The sequence below is a fragment of the Amblyomma maculatum genome, chromosome 1, assembly GCF_055883805.1.
Source record: "Amblyomma maculatum isolate TAMU_Amacu chromosome 1, ASM5588380v1, whole genome shotgun sequence".
Taxonomy (NCBI): Eukaryota; Metazoa; Arthropoda; class Arachnida; order Ixodida; family Ixodidae; genus Amblyomma; species Amblyomma maculatum.
In genome coordinates, this window is record NC_139344.1 from 365598796 (window position 1) to 365621382 (window position 22587).

Here is a 22587-nt window from a genome sequence, read left to right on the forward strand (position 1 = left end):
AACCACGTTTTATTCACATACACAGGTCTCGAAACACTATGAAAAAAATATTTCACCCCATTGTACAACAACACATTCCGTTTCGCCCAAAACTGATTTTGGGCGAGGATGGAATTGTAGATTTCTCGTGTGTTTTCACTTTTATAAAAGAAGCAAATGTTTTACACAAAGTGTAGAATAAATCAAGCGTGCATCAGAAAACAAATTAAACTCTCATGCTTTCCACATCATTGCGTTAGCAGCTTATGCACCATAAAAACCAACGCAACCCGTTTCCTAACAGGAGACATTCTAAACAAACTGTAGTTTGAACACACCCGTTTTCCCCCCTTTTTAAAAAAAAAACAAAAACAAATTAACCTTACTCTTGGCGCATGATAGCCTTAGTTGCTTATGCGCCAAAAACCCAACACAACACACCTCCTGCGACCCAGTAAGTGCGTCTATTTGCATATGCGCGGTGTAGGAGTGGCGCATCTATGTGGTTCATGTAACAACTATACGACGAAAAGCGTTCAAAGTCGAAGTCAGTCTATAGAACTCTGCAAGTCTGCTGTAAAATTAAATGAGATTATATGTATTAGTATCAGGGTTGACTTCTCCTTTGAAAACGCAACAATGACCACATCCCATGAAGCGTGGCAAAAACTCATTGCAACAGGCTAGCAGTCCTTCAGGACTTTGCGCCGTTACTATTCAAAGCTACTTCCTTGCCATATAGAGACAAATGAATACAAACCCATTGCTTTATTTCCGTTTCATTTCAGTGCATTTTACTATTTTAAAGGCCCCTTAAAATTTTTACATGAGGGGCGCCAAACTAAAAAGTACATTATCTTAAAAGTTTCGCAATTTCCACTAACTGATGTGTGCAAATGTTGGTAGCAATGTTGCTGGAAGGCCGTTCCAGTCTGCAGTTGTACGAGGAGAAAAAATAATTTGAAAACATGACTGTCCCTGATCTGGAAGTTCCACTTGCAGTTGATGGCTTGCAGTTGACGCCTCTTACTCAAACTGTCCGTTTCAAATCTTCACCCGCTTGTTTTCAACTGGATCCGAAGCTCTTTTAACAGACCGCATGCAATTCGTTTTCGCTAACGGCTTCTCATCTACTTACTCGCATGTTCTTTCAGGAGTACCTCAAGGCACAGTCCTGGGCCCATTACTTTTCCTAATATACATTAACGACTTGCCTTCCACAGTATTATCTACCATACGCCTTTTCGCGGACGATTGTGTAATATACCGCCCTATAACTAACACCGACGACACTGCTGCCCTTCAAAATGATGTTACTAGCGTACACCAATGGTGCTCAACGTGGCTAATGCCTCTAAACACTACAAAGACAGTACTACTTTCTTTCCATCGCAGCCGAAATTATACTCCGCATGCTTATAAAATTAATGATTCTGCCGTTACTTCCACTAACTCTTTTAAATACCTTGGTATTAACCTCACTAGCGATTTATCATGGACGTACCACGTCAACCACGTAATAAATTCATCTAACCGAACAATTGGCTACCTTCGTCGTAATCTACGCATGGCTCCTTTTTCCTTAAAACTGTTAACTTACAAAACACTTGTGCGACCTAAACTTGAATACGCTAGTGCTATCTTTGATCCTCACCAAACTTACCTTATCACAGGTCATGAATCTGTACAGAACCGCGCTACTCGCTTTATCGTATCAAACTATTCAAGATATTCTAGCATATCTGCATTAAAGCTTAAACTTCAACTTCCTTCTCTCGCTTCCCGTCACCAAATTTCACGCCTCTGCCTTTATCACAAGTTCTTTCATAGTTCACCTCGTGACAGCCAGCTCATCCAACCTGTACGTCGAACATCCCGCACAGGCCATTCTGACAGCGTCATCCCGCATCGTGCCCACACTACTACATTCCAGAAGTTCTTTTTCGTGTACACAGCTCGCGACTGGAATGACCTTCCCAGCAGCCTTGCCCTAATCTCCGACCCTGCTCATTTCAAGACTGCCATCGAAGAAGCCTCATCATCTTTGTAATCCCTTCACAGAAACCATTGTTAACCGCCGTTCAAGTGCCCACCCCTCATGTAATGTCCCATCTGAGGGCCCTTGAGGTTCTATAAATAAAAAAAATATGCGCTCGGGAGTGAGAATATAAGGAGCGATGGGCATGTGACTGTGAAAAAAAAAGTGTGAATTAATGATAGTGGCAATATGACGGTGGAGCGTTAAAGGCGATAATCTATATCCTGCTTTTAAAGAGGAAATTCTGATGTCACACGCGTGTTCGTTAGCCATAAAGGCCCAACTCCAACGACATCCTGGGCGTCGTTGGACATATCCTTAAAAGCCTAAAGATATCTGCGGAAAAACAAACTAAGGCAGCGTGTTGCTGTACAAGCTCGACAAAAATGAACTGAGGCAAAACAGCTTTGACTCACCAGTTTTTGTTTTCGATTCGGATGTCTCAAAGTCGTCCCCCGTGAATACGTCACCCCCTACAGGCACATGCCATTCTGTTTAGTCACACGCCACGTTGAAGCCGATGTTAACAAGGTTAGAATAACACTCAAGCTCTGCCTTTTAGGCATCTTGCCACAGCGCTAATTGCTCTCTGCAGTGGCCTTGGGGGTCCCAGTTCACGTACGTGTACTTTGTGGCGAGCTTAATTAATGCTCCCTTACTTTCAAATGCTATTATTGTAAGCATCTCATTAGCATACACATATGAAAAACATCCGACATAGATAAAAAAAACCATTTAACCTATGGTGCGAATTTACGGTGTGGCCAAGGATAGCGTGGCTAACTCTGGATGAAAGGATGTCAAGGGTTCGATCGCCATCCCAATGAAGCAACCTTGGTTGGCAGCTACAGCTATGTCATGTATTATTGTGAAGACCCACAGCCCTCTGATCGATCTATGCCGGCCTTGCCGCCTTCTTCTATTCTACCTTGGTCGTCATTTTTTCTACACAACTGCAGAAATGCCAACGCCGACAACGCCATGTTTTCTTAAGAACGGGGCCTTTAACACTACAGCGCTGTAAGAGTTGAGGTATGTACTGCACAAGTTTAAAGCGTTGTAATATTAAATGAATAAGGAGCCAAAAGATGTCACATCAATATAGTACGCAGTAAACAGACAAATCAATGGTGTACTCAATACGAAAACGAAAAAAATAAATCGTGATATTAAAAAGCATATTGACGAGTGGGACCAATGTATAAATTAGAAACATTTTATAGAAGCTGATTTTGCGTCCCCTTCTCATTCGATACCAACCTGCATTTTCATTTTAAATAAAACGATTTTGCGTATAACGTGACCTGAGCCTCTCCCGACCGAAAAATAAAAAAGTGTTAGTTTGAAGCGAAATGTTTGCAAGTTTATATCACCGCCTTCTTTAGGTTTCACAAGGAAACACAAAGCATTATAACTCCGCCGGGGGCGGGGGGGTTGGGGGGGGGGCGGGGGGGAGGGGGCAGTGGTTATGGCGCTCGACTAATGTTCCCAAAGACACGGGATAATAATTGGTTCACAGGAAGGGAAAGGCGCAGTATCTGTCACATCTGCTCTGTGGACACCTGTACCGCGCCTTAAGGTAGGGAGGAAGGTGGGAGCGAAAGTGGAAAGAGAGAAAGGGGAGCCGTAGTGGAGGCCTACGGGGTAATGTCGACCACCTGGGGATCTTTAACGTGCGCTGACATCGCACAAGGACGCGGGATTGGATGCCGGCCTCAGCGGCGCTTTTTGATGGAGGCGAAAAGCAAGGCGCCCGTGTGCTGTGCGAGGTCAGTACACGTTAAGAACCCCAGGTGGTCGAAATTTCTGGGGTCCTCCACCACGGCGTCTCTCATAGCCTGAGTCGCTTTAGGACGTTAAACCCCACAAACCAAACCAAACCAAACGTAAGACTCAAAAAGTGTACCTAACGGCTCCTCATAAAAAGAACAATTGCTGCATTGCTACGAGCTGTAAACTTATTTTCATGCTTTGGAAAATAGCGTATTGTAATATGAACTTTCAGTTTTATAAACAGATGAAATAGTTGAAAACATATCTTTAGCTTGCGTTTCGCGCACGATGTAGCATGTTTCCAACGCAGCAGAGCCAATTATATCTGACGCAAACCATAAGTGTTCGTTGCTGCGACCACGTCCTTTGACAGCTGACATCGCTAGAGTTGCGAAATGTTTCTGTAACCCGTCAGGGTTGTCTTTATTATTGCGCTTTTGTTTCGCCGTTGCTATCCGGCTGTCCAACACGCGCGTGCAAGCGTTTCACCTTTAAGTATTCGTTTGGGATATTTCTTTGAACGCATAAAAATGGTGTAATTTGGCTCTCTCTTTGACACAACGGAGGTCGCTTCTTTTGGCATATCCTGTAGACTTTGACACCGTCGACTACTGCACTCTGTGTGCAGTGTTCAGTGTGTTACAGGGAGTTCTGGACATAGCAAATAAGCGTCGTCGAACATTGTACCAATGCCTCTTTGCGGAGATTTTTATTTTGGACTTTCTCATTTTGAATTCATTACAGGCAGGGATTTTTTTTTCTCGTAACCTTTCAAACAAAATATTTAAGAATTCTGTGGTCTCTGTTTTCGGTTAACATAAATATTAACACTTCTTTTGCTTCCTGGTCTCTGTTTTCGGTTAACTTAAATATTGCCACCTTTTTTTTGCTTTGTATTCGAACTTCTCTAGTGAAGCTGGCAAAACGAGTTTCCGCCATATTGGCCTTCAGTGATCGCACATATGTAGCGTGCGTCTTCGACACTTTTTTTTTTTATTTTCTGCCCACGCTTGAAGGCGTTGCTTCAAAAAGGAGTCATCCGTCTAGGCGCATGTGTCCCATGAGCCTCATTGAAGCTGGGTTCAGCATGCTCAGGCATGAAGTTCTTATTCCATATGTTAAAGCTACGCGGAGCTTCTTGCTACAAATTTATGGGAAAGCATGCAAGTGCTAATAGGAGTCATTTCTCGTATGTTTTTAGAAAAAGGTGCCGGCGAGAGACATTATCGCGAGTCATTTATGAATGATTTAAACTTGAAGCCAAATTCCTAATGTATAGACGACGAAACTTTTGGTGTAATGTTTTCTTTAGGACCAGGTCGTGAACTGTCGGTTCATTGCCAGCAAACCGGGTACGTGAAGTGTTTTTAACCCTATGGACGCAATTCGCTTACTTCCACAGATACTGCCATTTTACGTCAAAACCCACCTGGTGGAGTTTCCGGGATTCACTGGCCTCTTTCTTGCTGCTGTTGTCAGCGCTGCTACAAGGCAAGAACGAGTCACGTTGCACCATATATCTATATTTCAAGCCTTAGGTTTGGGGGAAGTTTAGGCAATTTTTTAGCACTCCTCTTTTGTGGCAGCCTACGCTTTAGGTACTAAATTTTTTGTTTACTGGTGTTGGAAAACCAGTTAGTCCTCAAGCGGAAAAGTCTGTTCATGCTTAAGAGACTAGAAAAACTATTTCTGCTTTATTTTCCGTTTCCTTTCCACCTCTTCTTGGATATATAAATTTTTAGTAGGCTTCATTTTCTGCTCCCTCATGATTCCCAAATATAAGTATACTAATGGGCAATGTACTCGCAAAAGATCGTAGCTTAAATGCGTCATGTTTTTGATAGCATGATTTTCTGGCGAGCGCCCTGTTTGATACGCCTACTTTTCCGTGCAGTACAATTTCGTCAGTCATAAACTCCCAGGCTGCTGTCGTTTACGTTGATGGGCTGTCTCCACATTTCAAGAGTGTCAGCTCCAATGTGAAGTGGGTTACACGAGTCATAGGTAAGTGTTACTATACTCAATCCCGGATATATAAGACTGCAAATGAATGTCGAAACAGTTCGACATATCGATAATATGATACAAAAAAAATGCTAACATTGTGTGTTCCTCGGTAGCCCTGAAGCGTGAATGCGTTGTACACACATCAGCGACACGCTTCCTGCAGTGATGGACTGCTCCCCGGTGCACTGGCATCCCACCGACGAAGCGTACGAGCGCCAAGCGTCAAAAAAGGGGTGAATTGAGCGAAATTTAACGCGCCACTTCGCGGACCTGAACATCTCGTCTAAATATTTGATAGGGGTAGGTTGGTGCCTCGAGGTGCAAGTCGGTGCTCATACCATGCTGTTGCATTTCGGGCCGCGCTGTACAAGTGCAGTTAGGGTTAACATTCGCATAAAAGCATGCGCACAGTGCCCTGGGAAAAGGCACCACTGGTATTAGGAAGTCTAATTAAAAATGTAATGAGTTAAAATAGAGTGCGGCTGATTTCTCCGTCCCTTCATCTGTGAAGTAGGTCACGTCACATCTACCGCAAGCTTTAGTTCAGCACAGCTGGCTTCACCGCGTGATCCGTGCGCCCCAATGCCAGCTTCCTTGTATGACAGCAGTGCCGCATTAAAAACAAGCACTCAAAACCGAATGCCGTTTTTAAGCGGACTCGGCGTTCATATCCTCAGGTTTTTTAACAGCGTCAGCAGATTTGTCAGTCACTGCGCAAGGCAGGCTCAGCGCGCGAAACTTGATCGTGGGTGCGGCATTAGCAGAGGCACTTTACAGCGACACGGCGCGCAGTTCGATATACCGAATGTTCCGCCGAAAGGGAGTTCAAAAAACACGAACACCAGCCCTATACATTTGCAAGGAATTTTTCAAGGGGAAGATCTTACAGTTCCAGATATCCGAGATCGACTCTGTGCAAATTAAATTATGGTTATACTTGTATTAGATCGTTTCCCTCTTCTCCACTGTAATTGTTTTTTATGGGCGCTTAGAATAGAGACAAAAGCAAATAATTTTAAATGATTATTCAAACAAGTAATGCAGATATTTTATTTCAAAAAGGTGCCTTTATGTGCGAGTTGTTGTATTATATTTTATAAAACGTGTCAGCTCCCCTGGTTTATGCTCTATAAGAACTAAATATGAAGACGTTATGATACCTTAATTTCCTGCTTACAATTACAGGCGGTACCAACGTTACTAGCCAACGATTCAGGCTTCTATTGTATAGTACTGTCACATCATCAAATCAGTAGCAGCAAGTGTAGAATATGAATATCTTGCCAACAGTTTAGTTTATGCAACTTCAACCACTAGCTGATAAGGGCTGCTTGCCGGCCGGTTATTCCTGTTTTGTGTAAAGTGGACAATTTCTGGGAGGCAGTGCAATTCCCGCTTCCACTGCTTCCGGCTTAGCATCTTTCAGATGCAACTGCTTGGCTACATATATGTTACTTTAGAAATCAATGCGCTGCTTTTTTTTTTTTTTCACTACAGCTTTCCTCCTCGGCGCAATCATGACTATGTACAGCTGCATTTGTGTCTACATGGGGTCGATTATTAGGGCAAGTACTTCATTCTTTTTATTCTGCTCTGTATGTTCGTTTCTAAGTAATGAAATTTCTCGCAGGCGGTTTTGAACGATAAAAATTAGTAAGGCAACAATGAGGTAAATCTCGTTCCCAAGCACTGCACGAACCTAGGCCAAGTAGTGGTACCTGATGCAGTTCATGATCTTAATCTTAAAGTAATGCGCTATTCGTAACAGTGTTCGATTCAAAAAGAGGGTCAAGTTGCCAATCCTTATGCTGAATAATTTCAGGCTGAAAAAAGAGAGGTGCATTCTTGACACACGAAATTAGCAATGGCTCAAAGGAAGTGTCAGTATTATAGTCATTATTTGGAGATAAAGACCCTGCTTAGCACTCGTGGAAGATTAGAAGTCTTCCCAACCACTCTTGCTGAAATATAGCCAAGTACAGGGAAGCTTCTTTTATACCACTTAAACATTATATGTCATTTTGTTAGTGTTATTGGGAAATGTTTCTCGTTGGTGTCAATAACTTTACAACTAGCGTTAGCAATACAAATATTGACAGGAGGCATGCATGAACTGCAGAAATTAAAGAGGGGTTCTTTCTTTTTAATATAAGCATATGGCAAAGGAAACTTTGGATGAAGTAGGGCAAGAAACGCGGCAGAACGCTACTGTACAGCGTTTCCTAAGTTTAAATCGCCATTTATTACCTTACAATTAGGTGCTGTGACCCGACACATGTCCCCTACACTACGTTTAAAGATAACCGTGATGGCTCCAATCCGGGCTAACAAAATTATAAATGAGCTTCCCATAACGAGAGAGCGGTCAGAATGAGCGGCATATTCTGCCTACAGTATGTATTCCCGCCAAAGTTGTAAGACCTGGAGTGCGCTTCGACGTGATTCCAGAATCTTGAATGGTCACGTTTTCAGAGCTCTTAATGAAAAGAGAATTCTGTTGCGATGTGATAGAAATTGACATATGATCGATGTGTTTCAAAGTGAGAGCCGCAACCTGACACCGCTGAGACCTGTTTGTTGAATTTTTTAAAAATCAGTATGCTATGGCAACAAGGCTGTCGTTATCGGCATAAAGGTGCACGAGTGACTTCCCAAGTCTGCACCATGTTATGCTATTGAAAGCTATTATTTGAAACGAAGCCCATCTACTTCCTCCCATTTGCTTTGATCAGCTTATCGAGGACTTCGAATTTGGCGCCATTGACGTTATAGTTATTGTAATGACCTCGCATTGAACACCTCCTAGTCCAGATCAGTGTTGAGTATATTTAAAAGCTAGAACTAAAACATCACAGGTTATAGCGCGTACCAACGTGTGTCCGCTATCGCTTAAGAAGAGACTAAGTTTGGGAATGTATGCTGGTTCTTACTTGAATATGAAATATAAGCGCATGAATAAAAACGGGACGAGTGAGAGGAGACAGAAAAGCTAAACCCTAAAATTAGCGCTGCTATGTTTCCTCTCGTTCGTTATGTCTTCGGACGTACGCTGGCGCTTATAAAGGTGTTACAGAAAAATCTGCCTCATAAGAATATGCGCAGAAATACGGGGTAACATCAGACTTGTAGAATTTGTGTTCTCTTGTGTTTTAAGTCATGCTTTCAAAATTTGATTTATTAGCAAAGCCACGCTAATAAAATCTGATTAAATACGTTATTCCTAACCTCTACGGTTAATTTAGCGGTCAAGTTTATAGATTTCTACATTCTTAGCCAAAAACATTGTAAAAAAAACTGAGCTTGTAAGTCTCTTTTGTAGCGGACAACCAGTATGCATGTGAGCATGTGAAAAAAAGCAGTGTACTTATGATTCAAGAAAGCAGACTGTTTAGGCTATCGAAACCGAAAATGTATATTCGAGCATAGCCTTTACTCAAGTTGCACTCAAGCAAGCATTTGTGTTGAATTTTTGTTTTTTAGAAATTGGAGGGAAGAGCTTCGGTGAAGTCGATAGTTTGAGCAAGTGATGCAGTACAGGCTTTAAGAACTTGTTGCAGTTCTCTTTTTATATCATATTCACAAAGCGAACAAAAAACCGCAAACATGTTCTTTTTGCCACAGGTCGTAATGGTGGTCTTTTCCGCGTCCACGGGTCCTTTTGTCGGTTTGGTTCTGTTGGCGATTGCGTTTCCTTTCGTACATTCAAAGGTGAGCGAAGTGAAAAATTTACTTTCTTGACTTGATTTCATTCATGCTTCTCGCTGCTAAAAATATTTATTAAGGAGTTTCTGGCTCAAGCTGCCGAAATAGCATTGTAAAAAGATTTCAACAATCGTTTACTGTCCCTTCCGACAAGTACTGTCTAGTATTAGTGCCTTCAGTAGTGACCAGTTTTACCCGTAATTTTTCCGTAACTTCCTCTTTTCGCCGGCCTTTAATTATATCTACATTACAACTCCCTGCCTTGCAATAGAATCAGCGGGAAATGTAGTAAAGACATATTGTGATTATATTTTAGGCGAAGTATTGGTCTGTAAAATACTTGAATAGGAAAGGAAGGCGGGGGGTTACATCTCAAGACTATGATCAATACTCTTACGCATCAAATATAATTCGGAAAAAAGGGGCTCGGAAATAAAGGATATATATCTGCACATGAAGATCAAAAATGTTTTTGAAGAGCAGAACCTTTCATCATGTGCCTTCTCCAACTGCGCAGGGGGCGGGGATCTCGACGCTCCTGCTTCTCGGCTTTCAACTCTTGGCTATGTGGAAGGCGATTCACACCGGCGCCAGTCCACCGTTCATGCCCGTGTCTATTCGCTACTGCGCGGAAAAGGACACGTTCATTTTCAACAATGCAAGTGCCAAAACCGGTCTATCAACAAGGTGCGGAGAATTTACCTTGGGGAAATTATGCTGATAAATCTATATACGTGTAGTTTTAACACGTACAACCCCATACGCCTGCACGCAGACGCACATGATGCGCTTGCGCATGCTGGTACGGCCATTGGGACTTAGACTAACAACTCGCATCCGGCAGAAATATTGTCACAGATACAACTGTATAAACATCACTTTGTGACATGAGTGAGAGATGTGAGCAGGTGTAGCACATGATGCGCTTGCGCGTGCTGGTACGGCCATTGGGACGCAGACTAACAACTCGCATCCGACAGAAATATTGTCACAGATACAACTGTATGAACATAACTTTATGACATGAGTGAGAGATGTGAGCAGGTGTAGGGAAAGGGGCGTTTCACGACGCCATTCGATTCAGCTCGCGGTTTTCAACGCCTAGATACAAAGGGAAAATATTATTAGGCCACAAGAAAATAGCTGCCTTGTTGTTGTATTTTGTTCAACACAGTGAAGTATGCAAGCTACCCATCAAGGTATTTTGCTGCGTCAGAAAGGTCTCAGTAAAGCTTTAACCAGTGAAATATGCGAGACAGGTGGTGCTACTGTTATCTTGGCAGCTTGCTAAGCAAAATGCACGTACACTGTTCATGTGTAGTGATCTGAAGTGAAAAGGATAACAAATTCCCAATATGCCATAAAATGCAAACGACGTGATTGTGCGGAAGGATGATCTTTATCTGAGCGCAACGTAGTGAATTACCTCCTGAATAAAATGCCACAACAACAATAATAATTATGAAATTTACATGGTATTGTAGGGCTGCAAATCTAATGCACATTGTGAGTAAAGCTGCTGTATTAGTCTCTACTGTAATCCGCGGTCATTGCACTGGAATTTATAGCTTTCAAAAGCTGGGGAGCCGAAATCTAATGACAATACGTACTGAAAAAGGCAGCTTGTCGGCACAGGAATAAGATATAGCGGAATTTATGATGACTAGGCTCACTCTGTTAACGACTAGTGTAGAACAGACTACATTAAATCCTTTATTCAGAATAAAAAAAGGAATTGGACGTAACAGAACCAACGCCTGTAAAAACCTTTAAATGTTACGCAAGAGATTTCAATAAGTAGAATCGTCTGCAGTTATATCAGGATAAATGAAATACACAGGGCGCATGTGGAAGTAATTAAATAGTTGCTGCAGCTGTACGGTCATAAGAGTCCTCCGCAGACAATGTGGTAGGACTCAAGTGAGAAGTGTGTCAAACAGAAAGACACGTTCGCTATAGCACTGTTCATTGTGTGTTATTTGGAGGTACCTTTGAACATCGGGAGCAGGTGGTGAAGGGTGGCTGATCCTGGCCCTGATGGGGCTGGGACAGGTAGGTCATCGCCGCTTGCGGCAAGGACTAGCCTGCCACCGATTGTTTTTCTGTTGTAGGCCGTCATTGCACACGCCAATGCTTCCGTGGTGGACGACGGCTCTTGTTGCGGCGCGCGTCTTTTCCTCCCTCTTCTTTTTCTTTCTTCTCTATTTTCTCTTCTGTCTGCACGAGGCAGCGGAGGTGGCTCCGATGCAGAGCCAGTAGCAGGCCCGTGCATTTTCCTTTCCTTCTTCCTACAGCCACGACAAAAGCAGTTCGCGATAAGATAAAAAAAAAATATTTAAATATCTATCCTAAATATTTAGCTAAAAAACTCAGTGGGAAATATGCGAACCATAATTGTACATTTGGTATTGTATTATGCTATGGAGCAAGTTCGCCGGCAGTACCTCGGGCAAGAGCCTTCGTTTCAGCGTAGCGTGTTTAGTTGTTCGTGGCGACTACGATTCACTTGTGCCCGTTCGAGTATAAAGGAAATGGGCATAAAAAATCCATGCCCACTTGCTAGAATGGTGAGGGGTGGCTCGATAGATTGCAACACGCCGGATGGCTTGAGCGCGGGCTTTAGGCGCCGCTGGCACTGTCGACAAGTCTGTACGTAACGTTTAACGCTCGGAGAAAGATGTGGCCAGTAATAGTTCTGCCGGACTCGGTTTAGGATGCGTGTAAAGCCAAGATGACTGGAAGTTAGTTCGTCGTGGCAGGCCAGGAGGATTTCGTGCCTTAGATCAGCCGGTATCACTAGCAGGCATGTTTTTGCCCTCTAAGTAGAATTCTTCTTATAAAGCACCCCACGGCTGTGGCAGTACGATTACAGCCCCCGAGAAGGATACCGGGGTATTTTAGGGTGCCCACCTTCAAGGTGGACGAGGATCCGTCGCAGCTCGGCGTCGCACGCTGTTTAGAAACGAGGTCGGACGTAGTGACTGCTCCGAGGAAGCTATCGTCGTCAGTGAGATCTGACGAAGGAGGGTCGATGGGCGCGCTGGACAGGCTATCAGCAGCGGTGTCGGTCGGAATTATAAATAATGTCGAAATCGAACTCCTGCAGGCTCAATGCCCAACGTGCTAAGTGGCCGCAAGGATCCTTTAAGTTTTTCAGCCAACACAACGAGTGATGGTCAGTGATGACATGAAGTGGTCGGCCATAGAGGTACGGGATACTACCGCCACACATTCTTTTTCGGTGGTGGAATAGTTACTCAGCACGGGAAAGTGCACGGCTGGCGTAGTCAATTACTTTCTCGACCCCGCCTCGGTGCTGAACTAGAAAGGCACCAAGGCCTACGTTGCTCGCATCCGTGTGTAACTCTGTGTCGGCATCATCGTCGAAATGTACCAGGATCGGGGGTGACTGGAGCCGGTGTCGTCTCATCGAAAGCCATCTGCTGCTCGGCGCCCCAGGAAAATGGTGCATCATCTCGAGCCAGAAGTGTCAGAGGGCTGGCCATCTGTACAAAGTTTTTGATAAAGCGGCGATTATAGGAGCACAGCCCCTAAAATTGTCGGACTGTTTTTTTGTAGGCGGGGACGGGAAAGGCAGGAACGGCAATAAGTTTCTCAGGGTCAGCAAGGATGTCGTGAGCACTCACGATGCGCCCAAGAAACTTCCATTCGGTGAATCCGAAGTGGCACTTTTGAGGCTTGAGAGAAAGGTTGGCAGACCGCGAAGCTTCGAGAACAGTTCTCAGGCGGCGCAGGTGTTCCGTGAACGTCGGCGAAAAGATTATCACGTCGTTGAGATAAGCAAGGCATGTCTGCTACTTCAGCCCTGTGAGCACAGTGTCCATCATAGGCTGGCAGGTGACAGGAGCATAGCAGAGCCCGAATGGAAAGACGCGGAATTCATAGAGCCCATCTGGTGTCACGAAGGCAGTTTTCTCAGGGTCCCTCATCAACTTCGATTTGCCAATAACCACTTCTGAGGTCAATCGAGGAGAAGTACTTGGCTCGGCGAAGTCAGTCGAGAGAGTCATCGATCCGTAGCAGCGGATAGACATTTTTCTTAGTCATACTGTTAAGCTTCCGGTAGTCAATGCAGAAACGAAGTGTTCTGCCTTTCTTTTTACCGAGGACTGCAGGCGACGACTATGGGCTGCTTGAAGGTTGAAGGATGCCGTCGGCAAGCATCTCCTTGACTTGCTGTTGGATAGCGTCTCTCCCGAGGAGACACATGATAGGGCTGCTGATGTATAGGTCGAGTGCCTTCATGCGTGATAATCCGGTGTTTAATGACCGACGTTTGCTGCACTTTGGACGAAGACGTGAAGCACGCACGAAACTCCAGCAATAGATCCTGCAGTTGTCTCTTCTCAGTGGCGGAAAGGCTAGAATTGATGTCAATAGCGTGTACGGCATCCGGTTCGATGCTAGGCTTAACTTCCTCAAAAGCAAAACATTCGGCAAATTCCTGCAGATGGTCGACGAAAACAATGGCGGTGCCACAGAACAGATATCGATGTTCATTGGGGAAATTGGTGACAACACCTCTGTCTCACTGCCACGAAGAAAACAAATACCTCTTGCTACAGAAACCCCCAAGGTGAGTAAAAGGGAGACATTAGGTTCAACAACCCGGAGGCCGTGATGTGGCGCGTCGCAAGTCACTCTGGCGAGGATGCTGGAGCGTGGTGGCACTGTGAGATTATGATCGGCGACTCGCAGCGTGGAGTGGGACGCACGGTACTTATGCTTTTCTGTGACCAGTTTGGAGGAAAATGTCACCAAGTGATTCGGGAGATCTATAGTGGCCCCGTGCTCACGAAGTCGATGCCAAGAATAACATCGCGAGTGCATTCGCGTAGAACAAGGGAAGTTGCGACAAATGTACAGTCTCGCACTGTAAACCGGGCTGTACACATACCCAGTGGAACAACCACAGGTCCTCCTGCCGCACGTGTCTGGTCCGTGCCATGGCGTCATAACGTTTCTCAGTGTCTTTGTAAGCCGCCCGCTAAGGATAAAATAATCGGGTCCCGTATCAACTAAAACATTGACCTCCTTCGTGTCGACGATAACAGGGATGTCCAGGGACATCCGGCCCCTAGCAGGGCATGTCGACGTCGGTTCGGAGTGAAGGAAACGATGTGGCGGCGCAAGCTGGGCGGCAGTTGAGTGGTCGGCGTCGGGGCGGTTCAGTGTCGACGCAGGTCGGAGTGACGCGAGCGGTGCGGCGGTGGAAATTCGGTGGCAGCTCTGTTGTCTGCGTCGAAGCGATTTAGGCGACACGGCGGTGATAACTGATCAGCGAAGTGGACAACGTCGGTGTTATCTGGTCTGTGCAGCGAAAACTGAACGAGAATTCGGCGTTCGACGTCGGGGTGAATCGGGTGGTGCGGTGATGCAAGCTCTGCGGCGAATCGGTGTGCGGCGGCCTCGCCCCGAAAGGTTTTCGGAGCTAGTTTTCCCGACGAGGGCTCGAAGAACCACGGTATGCAGCGGTATAACGTGACCAAGAGGGCGAAGAGCTGCGAGGCGAAGGCAAGCGCGACTCACGACGAGGAGAATGCGGGGAACTGCGATGGTGGGTGACGTACTCAGCGATGTCCTGAGGCCACTGACCAGACTGTGAACGAGGGCTGTCGAAAGAAAATTCTCTCAGGCCCATCTGGCGACAAGGGCACCGCCGGTAGAGGTGACCTGCTTCGCCACAGTGGTAGCAAGGAGGGCGGGTATCTGCCGCGCGCCAGAGATCAGTCTTCAGGGCGCCTGGCGCCGATCTGCCCAGAGGGGTAGCGGTTCCGTAGTGTGCACGGCAACATCAGGTGCAGTGTAAGGCGCAGGAGTAGGAAACAGGGCTGGGAGGCGTGTGACTTCAGCTTAAGTCAGCGGCTGGGTGAAGCCCGGGGGCGGCGGTTGAACGACTGCACTTATCGGTGGCGTAAGTGCGTTCTGAACCTCCTCACGGATGACGCTGGCCAGAGAAGCCATACCAGGGGGAAACGTTCCGTGAAGTTGCTGCAGCTCCTCGCAATACTACGGGGTAAATGAGGTCGCGAAGGTAGCTCAGATCTGCCCCGGGATTGTAGTCGGTGCGCTCAGTTGGCAGTAGTGCGGAGATGAAATTAAGTAGCCGAGCGTACTGACTGCATCTCTGCTGTAGCAGTTTCTCCATAATCACAGCTTCATCCAGAAACGTCGCGACGGTTGTGGGCGGGTTCCGCACGAGGCCGGAAAAAAAGCTGGCCTTTGACGCCGTGCATCATGTGCCGAACCTTCTTCTCTTCACTCATAGACGGGTCGGCGCGATGGCAAAGAGGCATAACGTCTTCAACGTACATTGTGACCCCTTCGTTCATACGTTGGGCTCGAGAGGTCGGGGCACGCTCCGCGTTCTCCCGGCAGTCATTTTTGGCGTACGTACCGAGGAGCTGGCTTCGGAAGGCTGGCCATGTAGAGAATGTGGCCTCGCGGTTCTCTAACCATGTCCGGGCAGCGTCTTCAAGGCTGAAGTAGACGTTTCACATTTTTGCAGCGTAGTCTCAGCCGTTAAACGTCGCGACCCTTTCGCAGCGAGTGAGCCAGTTCTCAACATCTTCGAACTGCTCACCGTGAAATGGCTTAGGGGTACGTGGGGTCTGAAGTATGAGACAGGACAAAGTTGTGGAAGGGACAGTCGTGGTACGGGCGGGTGGTGTCGTTGCCATAGGTAGGATGTAATCTAGATGCTCTTCGTCAAGAAGGAAGGCGTCGGGGGGCAAGCCTCGGAGGTGCCGGCTTGCACGATAAACAGGAGTGGTTACGAGAGGCGGCCACGTCGGGTCGTCCACGGAAGAGATCATCAATGGCACCTCCACCAGTGTTACGACTCAAGCCACAGGGAGCCGTGAAGGTACACGTAGACGAGGACCTGAGAATAAGGTCGGCTTCTAGCCCCGATAACAGAGTACAGCACCAGCGCACTTCTCGAGCTAACATCCACTTCGTCTTCGTCGGCACACAGCACGGCGGCCGCGCGGCGCTAGGCACGTGGCAATATGCAAATTATAACGTAGTGGCTGAAAGTTATTGTCAAAATTGTGTATAAAATAATCTTCAGTAGCCTCGGAATGGTCAAACAGTGTGTGATATGTTGTTGTTGTTGCTGTGGCTGTAGGAAGAAGCAAAAGAAAATGCACGGGCCTGCTACTGGCTACGTAGCTGAGTCACCTCCGCTGCCTCGTGCAGACCGAAGAGAAAATAGAGAAGAACGAAAAGGAAGAGGGAGAGAAAGACGCGCGTCTCAACAATGGCCATCGTCCACCACCGAAATGGTGGTGGGTGCAATGACGGTTACAGTGGATAAAAATTCTGTGGTAGGCTAGCCCCCGCAGCAAACGTCGGTGACTTACATGTCTGAGTCCCACCAGGGGAGAAATCCCCAATGTGTGATATGTAACGGAGCATTTAAAGTCGTACCAAGCCAGATCTGCTCAGGGGATGCAGAATAAAATGACCTGGGTCCCGTTTGAAATACTACGAGACAAGGAAAAAATGAAAATGCGTTGAGCAGTGCAATGCGAATGGAAGGTGGCAGATGGTACAGAACTGGGTCGTAGTTAGTCGTATGTCTAGCGTGGTAAATACGAGACCAGGTGCGCTGAAGTTCGCGTGAGAAAAGGTGCTGCTCAGTGCATTGAAGCGAGGTTCTAACATTATATATATAATATATATATATATATATATATATATATATATATATATATATATATATATATATATATATGTGTGTGTGTGTGTGTGTGGTTGTGTATTTCGCAGGTCGCAGGACTCGGCTACTTTGCTTCAGTTGTCGCCGTTTTGGAGCTGCTTACTTAGTGCATGCGGTACAGTTGTGCTTGGAGTTTTAACAAGCATTGCCACAGGTACGTAATATTGGTTCATAGCGGGAGGGCTTACGCTCATGCTTCCGTAGAGCGCCTGCTCATTTTCTGAATGGGACACCTTGCATGGTCCTTATACATTTCAATGGCCCACCTTTACATGATGTGGGCTTTGTAAATTTTCTAGCTCTCAGTGAAAATTGTCTTTGTCAGACTTCTCAAAGAGCATGAGGCAGAATGCGTTGATATGATCTTCATGACTGCTGCCATGTACCGTTATATGATACCGCGAGGAAATAATGATTGCTGAACCCTTATTATGTGCTCGTGCTTTGAATAGTGTTTTTCAAATTAAAAGATTCTGTGGCCATATGCGAAGCACCATTTAAAAAGAGACCACAGAAAGTTAAAGAAATGTATACTTTCTCTTGACAGTTGTAAAATGCGTAAACATAAAATGCCTTTCGGGAAAGACCTACAACATTATATAGAACGGCTCACTGTGGCCGGACTCATCAAAGCAACGGAATTAGGTTGCTAGACGTAGTCTTGTCCCTGCCGACCTTTGTACATATAGTAAAGCAGCGGATACAATTATGATGGCAGTTTTCGTTGTTTCAGCGCACTTCCCCATTAGCCGCTTATAACTACAGGAGCACGGCCGCATAGTCTGCCATAGAATATTGAGCATAGAAGATCGGCTTTCATCATCGCCGCTTTTGCTAATTAATATGCCTCAACAAGCAGCCTCTCCCGCTTCCTTTGCTTTCGCAGTTCGAGGCGTTATATATTCGTCGGGTAATGTTCGCCTCAGGTAGACGTTTTAATAAAAACGTTCGGATAAATTTCAGCTATAGATTTTCTATGGTTTTCGGGTGGTTTTAGCCAGGAATACGAAAACGCACTAGTAGTCTTTGAAATTTAATAAGCCTTGCTCTCATAGGTGATGCCTGCAAAAATTTGGTAGCAGCTTAGGAAAGCAGTGACATAAAACATATTTCTGTGTCACATTGAGTGCTGATTCTATATTGCCAGATAATAGATTCCAGCTCCATGTCAGGTCAACGGTAACGCTATGTGCTCCGGCTCTAAGAAACCATTTGAAGCTGAACCGGCCCCGCGAAGGGTGCGAAATAACGTTATCTCACTCTCGTTTCATATTAGAGTCAAAGTCAGCCACGGCGCACGCTACAGCAACTGCTACGTCTTAGCGAGAGAAATGGACGATTTCAAGACTGTATATAAAAACCATCGTGGGCATAGGTGTGCAGAGCGCTTGGCTTTCCCTTTAACGGTGTTGAATTACTGCAGCATATTATAAAACAATCATTTTGACAGCGCAAAGCGAAGACAGCACCAAAGCAGCCGCCTAACATTCATAAGAAAAATTTGATAATCACGTAGATGACTAACATGATCTAGAGTATTGTCGGCTAATACAAAATAATGGATTCCTTGTTTGTAGTGAGTGCCTTTGGGGCTAAGCAGCAATATAGCAAAAATGGACACAAATGAATTAGAACAAACAGGTATTGAGGTAGAATAAAATAGAGATTGATTACAATAGAATAAAGCATGCAAATAACTCAAATTATTTCATTTAGAGCAAGCAAAGATGCAATCGGTGAGGTTGTCATGATTCTTGCTCGAAATTAGAAGGCATGCTTTTGAATATCGTCCTTTTTGTGATTTTGTTTTTTGTTTCTTGAAGGGGAAAGAAGTAGAGGTGGTGGTTCTTCTTTTTGTAATCTGCAAAGCAGTAAAACCGTTTAGAAAAACTTGCCCTGATAGTTCTTGTAAGCCATAGCCTACGACGAAGCATTTAGCTTGGCGTATATTGTGTTGAACGTACGGCTATATTGATCCGATCAGCTCTGCACAGTTTGAAAAATTCATGTATTCTTTTGATATCAGCCAATGTTGGAAAAACACCTTTATTCTATTATTTGCCATAATGAAACAGCCTTGTGATTGCTTTTCTGTAGTATGTTTGTAATGCGTTTGCTTAATTAATGACTGATTTCAGGCGAGCACAAGCAGCGCAAAGCGGAGAAGACGCACATAAACAAGTGTTTTATTGGGTTTTGGCAAAAGTTGGGCGTCACCAATTATAATAATGGCTTGGTAAGTTGACCGCTTTTGAATGGGGTCTCTTGGGTATGGTTACTTACGGATTTATTCTGAAAGAAAAGTTTTTTGTTTAACTAGCAATGCGTTTTTAGCTAAGATGATAACAAAAGAGAACAGGTTGGCCTATACACTGTATGTAGTCTCCTATGTATTTTCCAAAGAAAGGGGGGAAAATGTGCATGGCATTTTGTCACTTTGAACTTTATGTAGCGGTCAGTTTCTCAACATCAAACTAGATCTCCTTCCATATTATGTACTTTTCAACCCCGTATTTTAAAATACGTTTGGCGTCTTACATCACATGCAATTTTTGTGTAATTCTACAGACCGTATAGGTCATTTCGTGGATGGCCTAACAGTTAAATCAAAATATTATCTGGAAAATTATAAAAGAAACTCGCGCTAGCTTTGTTCCCTGTAAGGCCAGCAGCGACGTGGCTAGGGAACGAATAATAAATAATTGGTTCACAGGAAGGGAAAGGTGCGGTATCTGTCACACTTGTGTCTGTGGACACCTGAACCGCGCCGTAAGGGAAGGGAGGAAGGTGGGAGTTAAAGTGGAAAGAAAGAAAGAGGAGCCGTAGTGGAGGGCTACGGAGTAATTTCGACCACCTGGGGATCTTTAACGTGCGCTGACATCGCACAGCACACGGACGCTTCCTCGTTTCGCCTCCATCGAAACGCAGCCGCCGAGGTCGGGTTCGAACCCGGGTATTCCGGACAGTAGTCGAGCGTCTTTACCACTGTACCACCCCGCCGGAGCGGCTAGGGAACGAACACTTTCTTTGAACACTCTTTTTTGGCTTATAAACGAACAGGGGTTCTAGTCGTTAGGAACTGGCAAAAACACTGGTTTAGATCCAGACTTTGCAAGTTAAAAAACGCCCCGCCGGGGTGGTGCAGTGGTAAGACGCCCGACTACTGTGCCGGAGTTCCCGGGATCGAATCCCGGCCTCGGCGGCTGCGTTTCGATGGAGGCGAAACGAAGTGGCGTCCGTGTGCTGTGCGATGTCAGCGCACGTTAAAGATCCCCAGGTGGTCGAAATTACTCCGTAGCCCTCCACTACGACCCCCCTTTCTCTCTATCCACTTTCACTCCCACCTTCATCCCTTCCCTTACGGCGCGGTTCAGGTGTCCACAGAGCAAGTGTGACAGATACTGCGCCTTTCCCTTCCTATGAACCAACCAACCAACCAACCAACCAAGTTAAAAAACAAACAATTCTTGTGCTGAGTCTCCCAGAAGGAGGATTCACTTCTGGAGAAAAAAAGGATCACAAGACCGCCTTCGTCGGCACAACCGGATGATCGTCATTATACTGACAGCTTCATTAATGTGAATAAAACTTGCTGCTCTTTGGTCGTGGGAAGATAAAGTATTTGAAAAAAAAAAGCGATGGCGAATGAGTGCAAGGTTTTCTGTGGCCTGCTCTTTGGCTTATATTTGGTGAAGTGCTTCTATAAAACAATGTTTGACGCCACATTTTAAGAAAAATATCCTGTCCTATAAGCCTTCATGCCCATGGCTGCCCTTGAGCCATTGAAGGAGATTCATCACTGCCTCTTCGAGCTAGAATTAGAAGCACCTGCCCTTTTCCGTAATCCACGCTGATCCCTTTGTATTGTGAAACATCTCACAGCCTTTCATTGTTACCTCTGAGAGATAGCGTTCACTGATTTCAAAAACTTTGTTACATGTACTCAGAGGTCAACAGCCCGAAATAAATTATGTTGAAAAGGGCACCATAACAAAAAAATTATACAGATTCTATACATAATAATCCCCCATCATTAACCCGTCAGCAACAAGCCCACAGGCGACGGATGCTTATATAGCATTTCTATAGCCTTTGCGCGGGAGAAATCGCTTCTCTGTAGACCATTACTAGAGGTTTCATAGGTTTTTTTTTCTTTACTCTTGACTTCAACAGCCGCTCTTGTCATTGAGAGTTTCTTGTAAAAGTATCAAGGTACCATTGAACTGTTTCGATATGTGCGATGCCACTTGATATCTTAGAACTACCTTGCGCGCTCTTTATGACGCTGTCCTTACTTCTGATTACTTACAATTGTAACTTTTAACCAGGGAAATAAAACAGGTGAACACGTCACACAGAAATTGCATGAAGTTAGCGTACAGAAAGCGTAGAGCTAAGTGGTGATCTGCTTGGGCAAATGAAACAAACAAGCTGCATTCCGTAAGAATGGAAACCATGTCTACATCAGGCTCTGTCAAAGTATTCTTTTTTCGTTTACGTAGAGGACAAAGGCATGTTAACCAAAATTTGTTTGCCAAGTAAGGAAGAGAAACCTGTATGCGAGTTATGTGGTGATGACCTTACTTTAAATCACATATTAATCACGTGCACAAATTCCAAGACCTGGAAAAAATAGTACTCCGCCGGGATGGTGCAGTGATAAGACGCCCGACTGCTTTGCCAGAGTTCCCGGGTTCGAACCCGACCGCGGCGGCTGCGTGTCGATGGAGGCGAAACGAAGTGGCGTACGTGTGCTGTGCGATTTTAGCGCACGTTAAAGATCCCCAGGTGGTCGAAATTGCTCCACAACCCTCCACTACGGTTCCTCTTTCGCTCTTTCCACTTTCATTCCCACCTTCCTCCCTTCCCTTACGGCGCGGTTCAGGCGTCCACAGAACAAGTGTGACAAATACAGCGCATTTCCCTTCCTGTGAACCAATTAAAAAGAATATTACTTTATTTTACACTCATCGCATCCCATAACATCCAGTACATAAATTTAGACCATGCACTTGTGCATTTTTCATTGTTCATATGTTTCAACATTTCCCATGAAGGCCAGTTTTTTATGCTTTGGTTTGGTTTGTAGGGTTTATTGCGTACTAAATAGACTCAAACTATGAGACGCTGTAGCTGTCTCCGGAAATTTCGACCACCTGGGGTTCTTTAACGTTCACTGACATCACACAGCTGTGAACGGGCGCCACTCCATTTCGCTTCCATCAAAACAAATTTTCACATTTGTCTAGACATCCAGGCATCTAAACTTGTAATCGGCGCATGAATGCCATACTTGCTTATGCGCCATATAATCCCCTATATCTAACTAAATGTAACTTCTACT

General features: G+C 45.2%; 1 protein-coding gene across 1 annotated transcript in view; it reads left to right on the forward strand.

The window, feature by feature from the left end:
• LOC146208022 (sodium-coupled monocarboxylate transporter 2-like) overlaps positions 1-22587 on the forward strand; it is a 56143-nt gene that overhangs the window by 32096 nt on the left and 1460 nt on the right. Inside the window, exons 8-14 of the mRNA XM_084591706.1 lie at positions 5193-5281; positions 5685-5794; positions 7295-7362; positions 9419-9505; positions 10017-10186; positions 17294-17397; positions 19382-19479. Coding sequence (XP_084447832.1) covers positions 5193-5281; positions 5685-5794; positions 7295-7362; positions 9419-9505; positions 10017-10186; positions 17294-17397; positions 19382-19479 — 726 coding nt within the window. The remainder of the gene's footprint in view (positions 1-5192; positions 5282-5684; positions 5795-7294; positions 7363-9418; positions 9506-10016; positions 10187-17293; positions 17398-19381; positions 19480-22587) is intronic.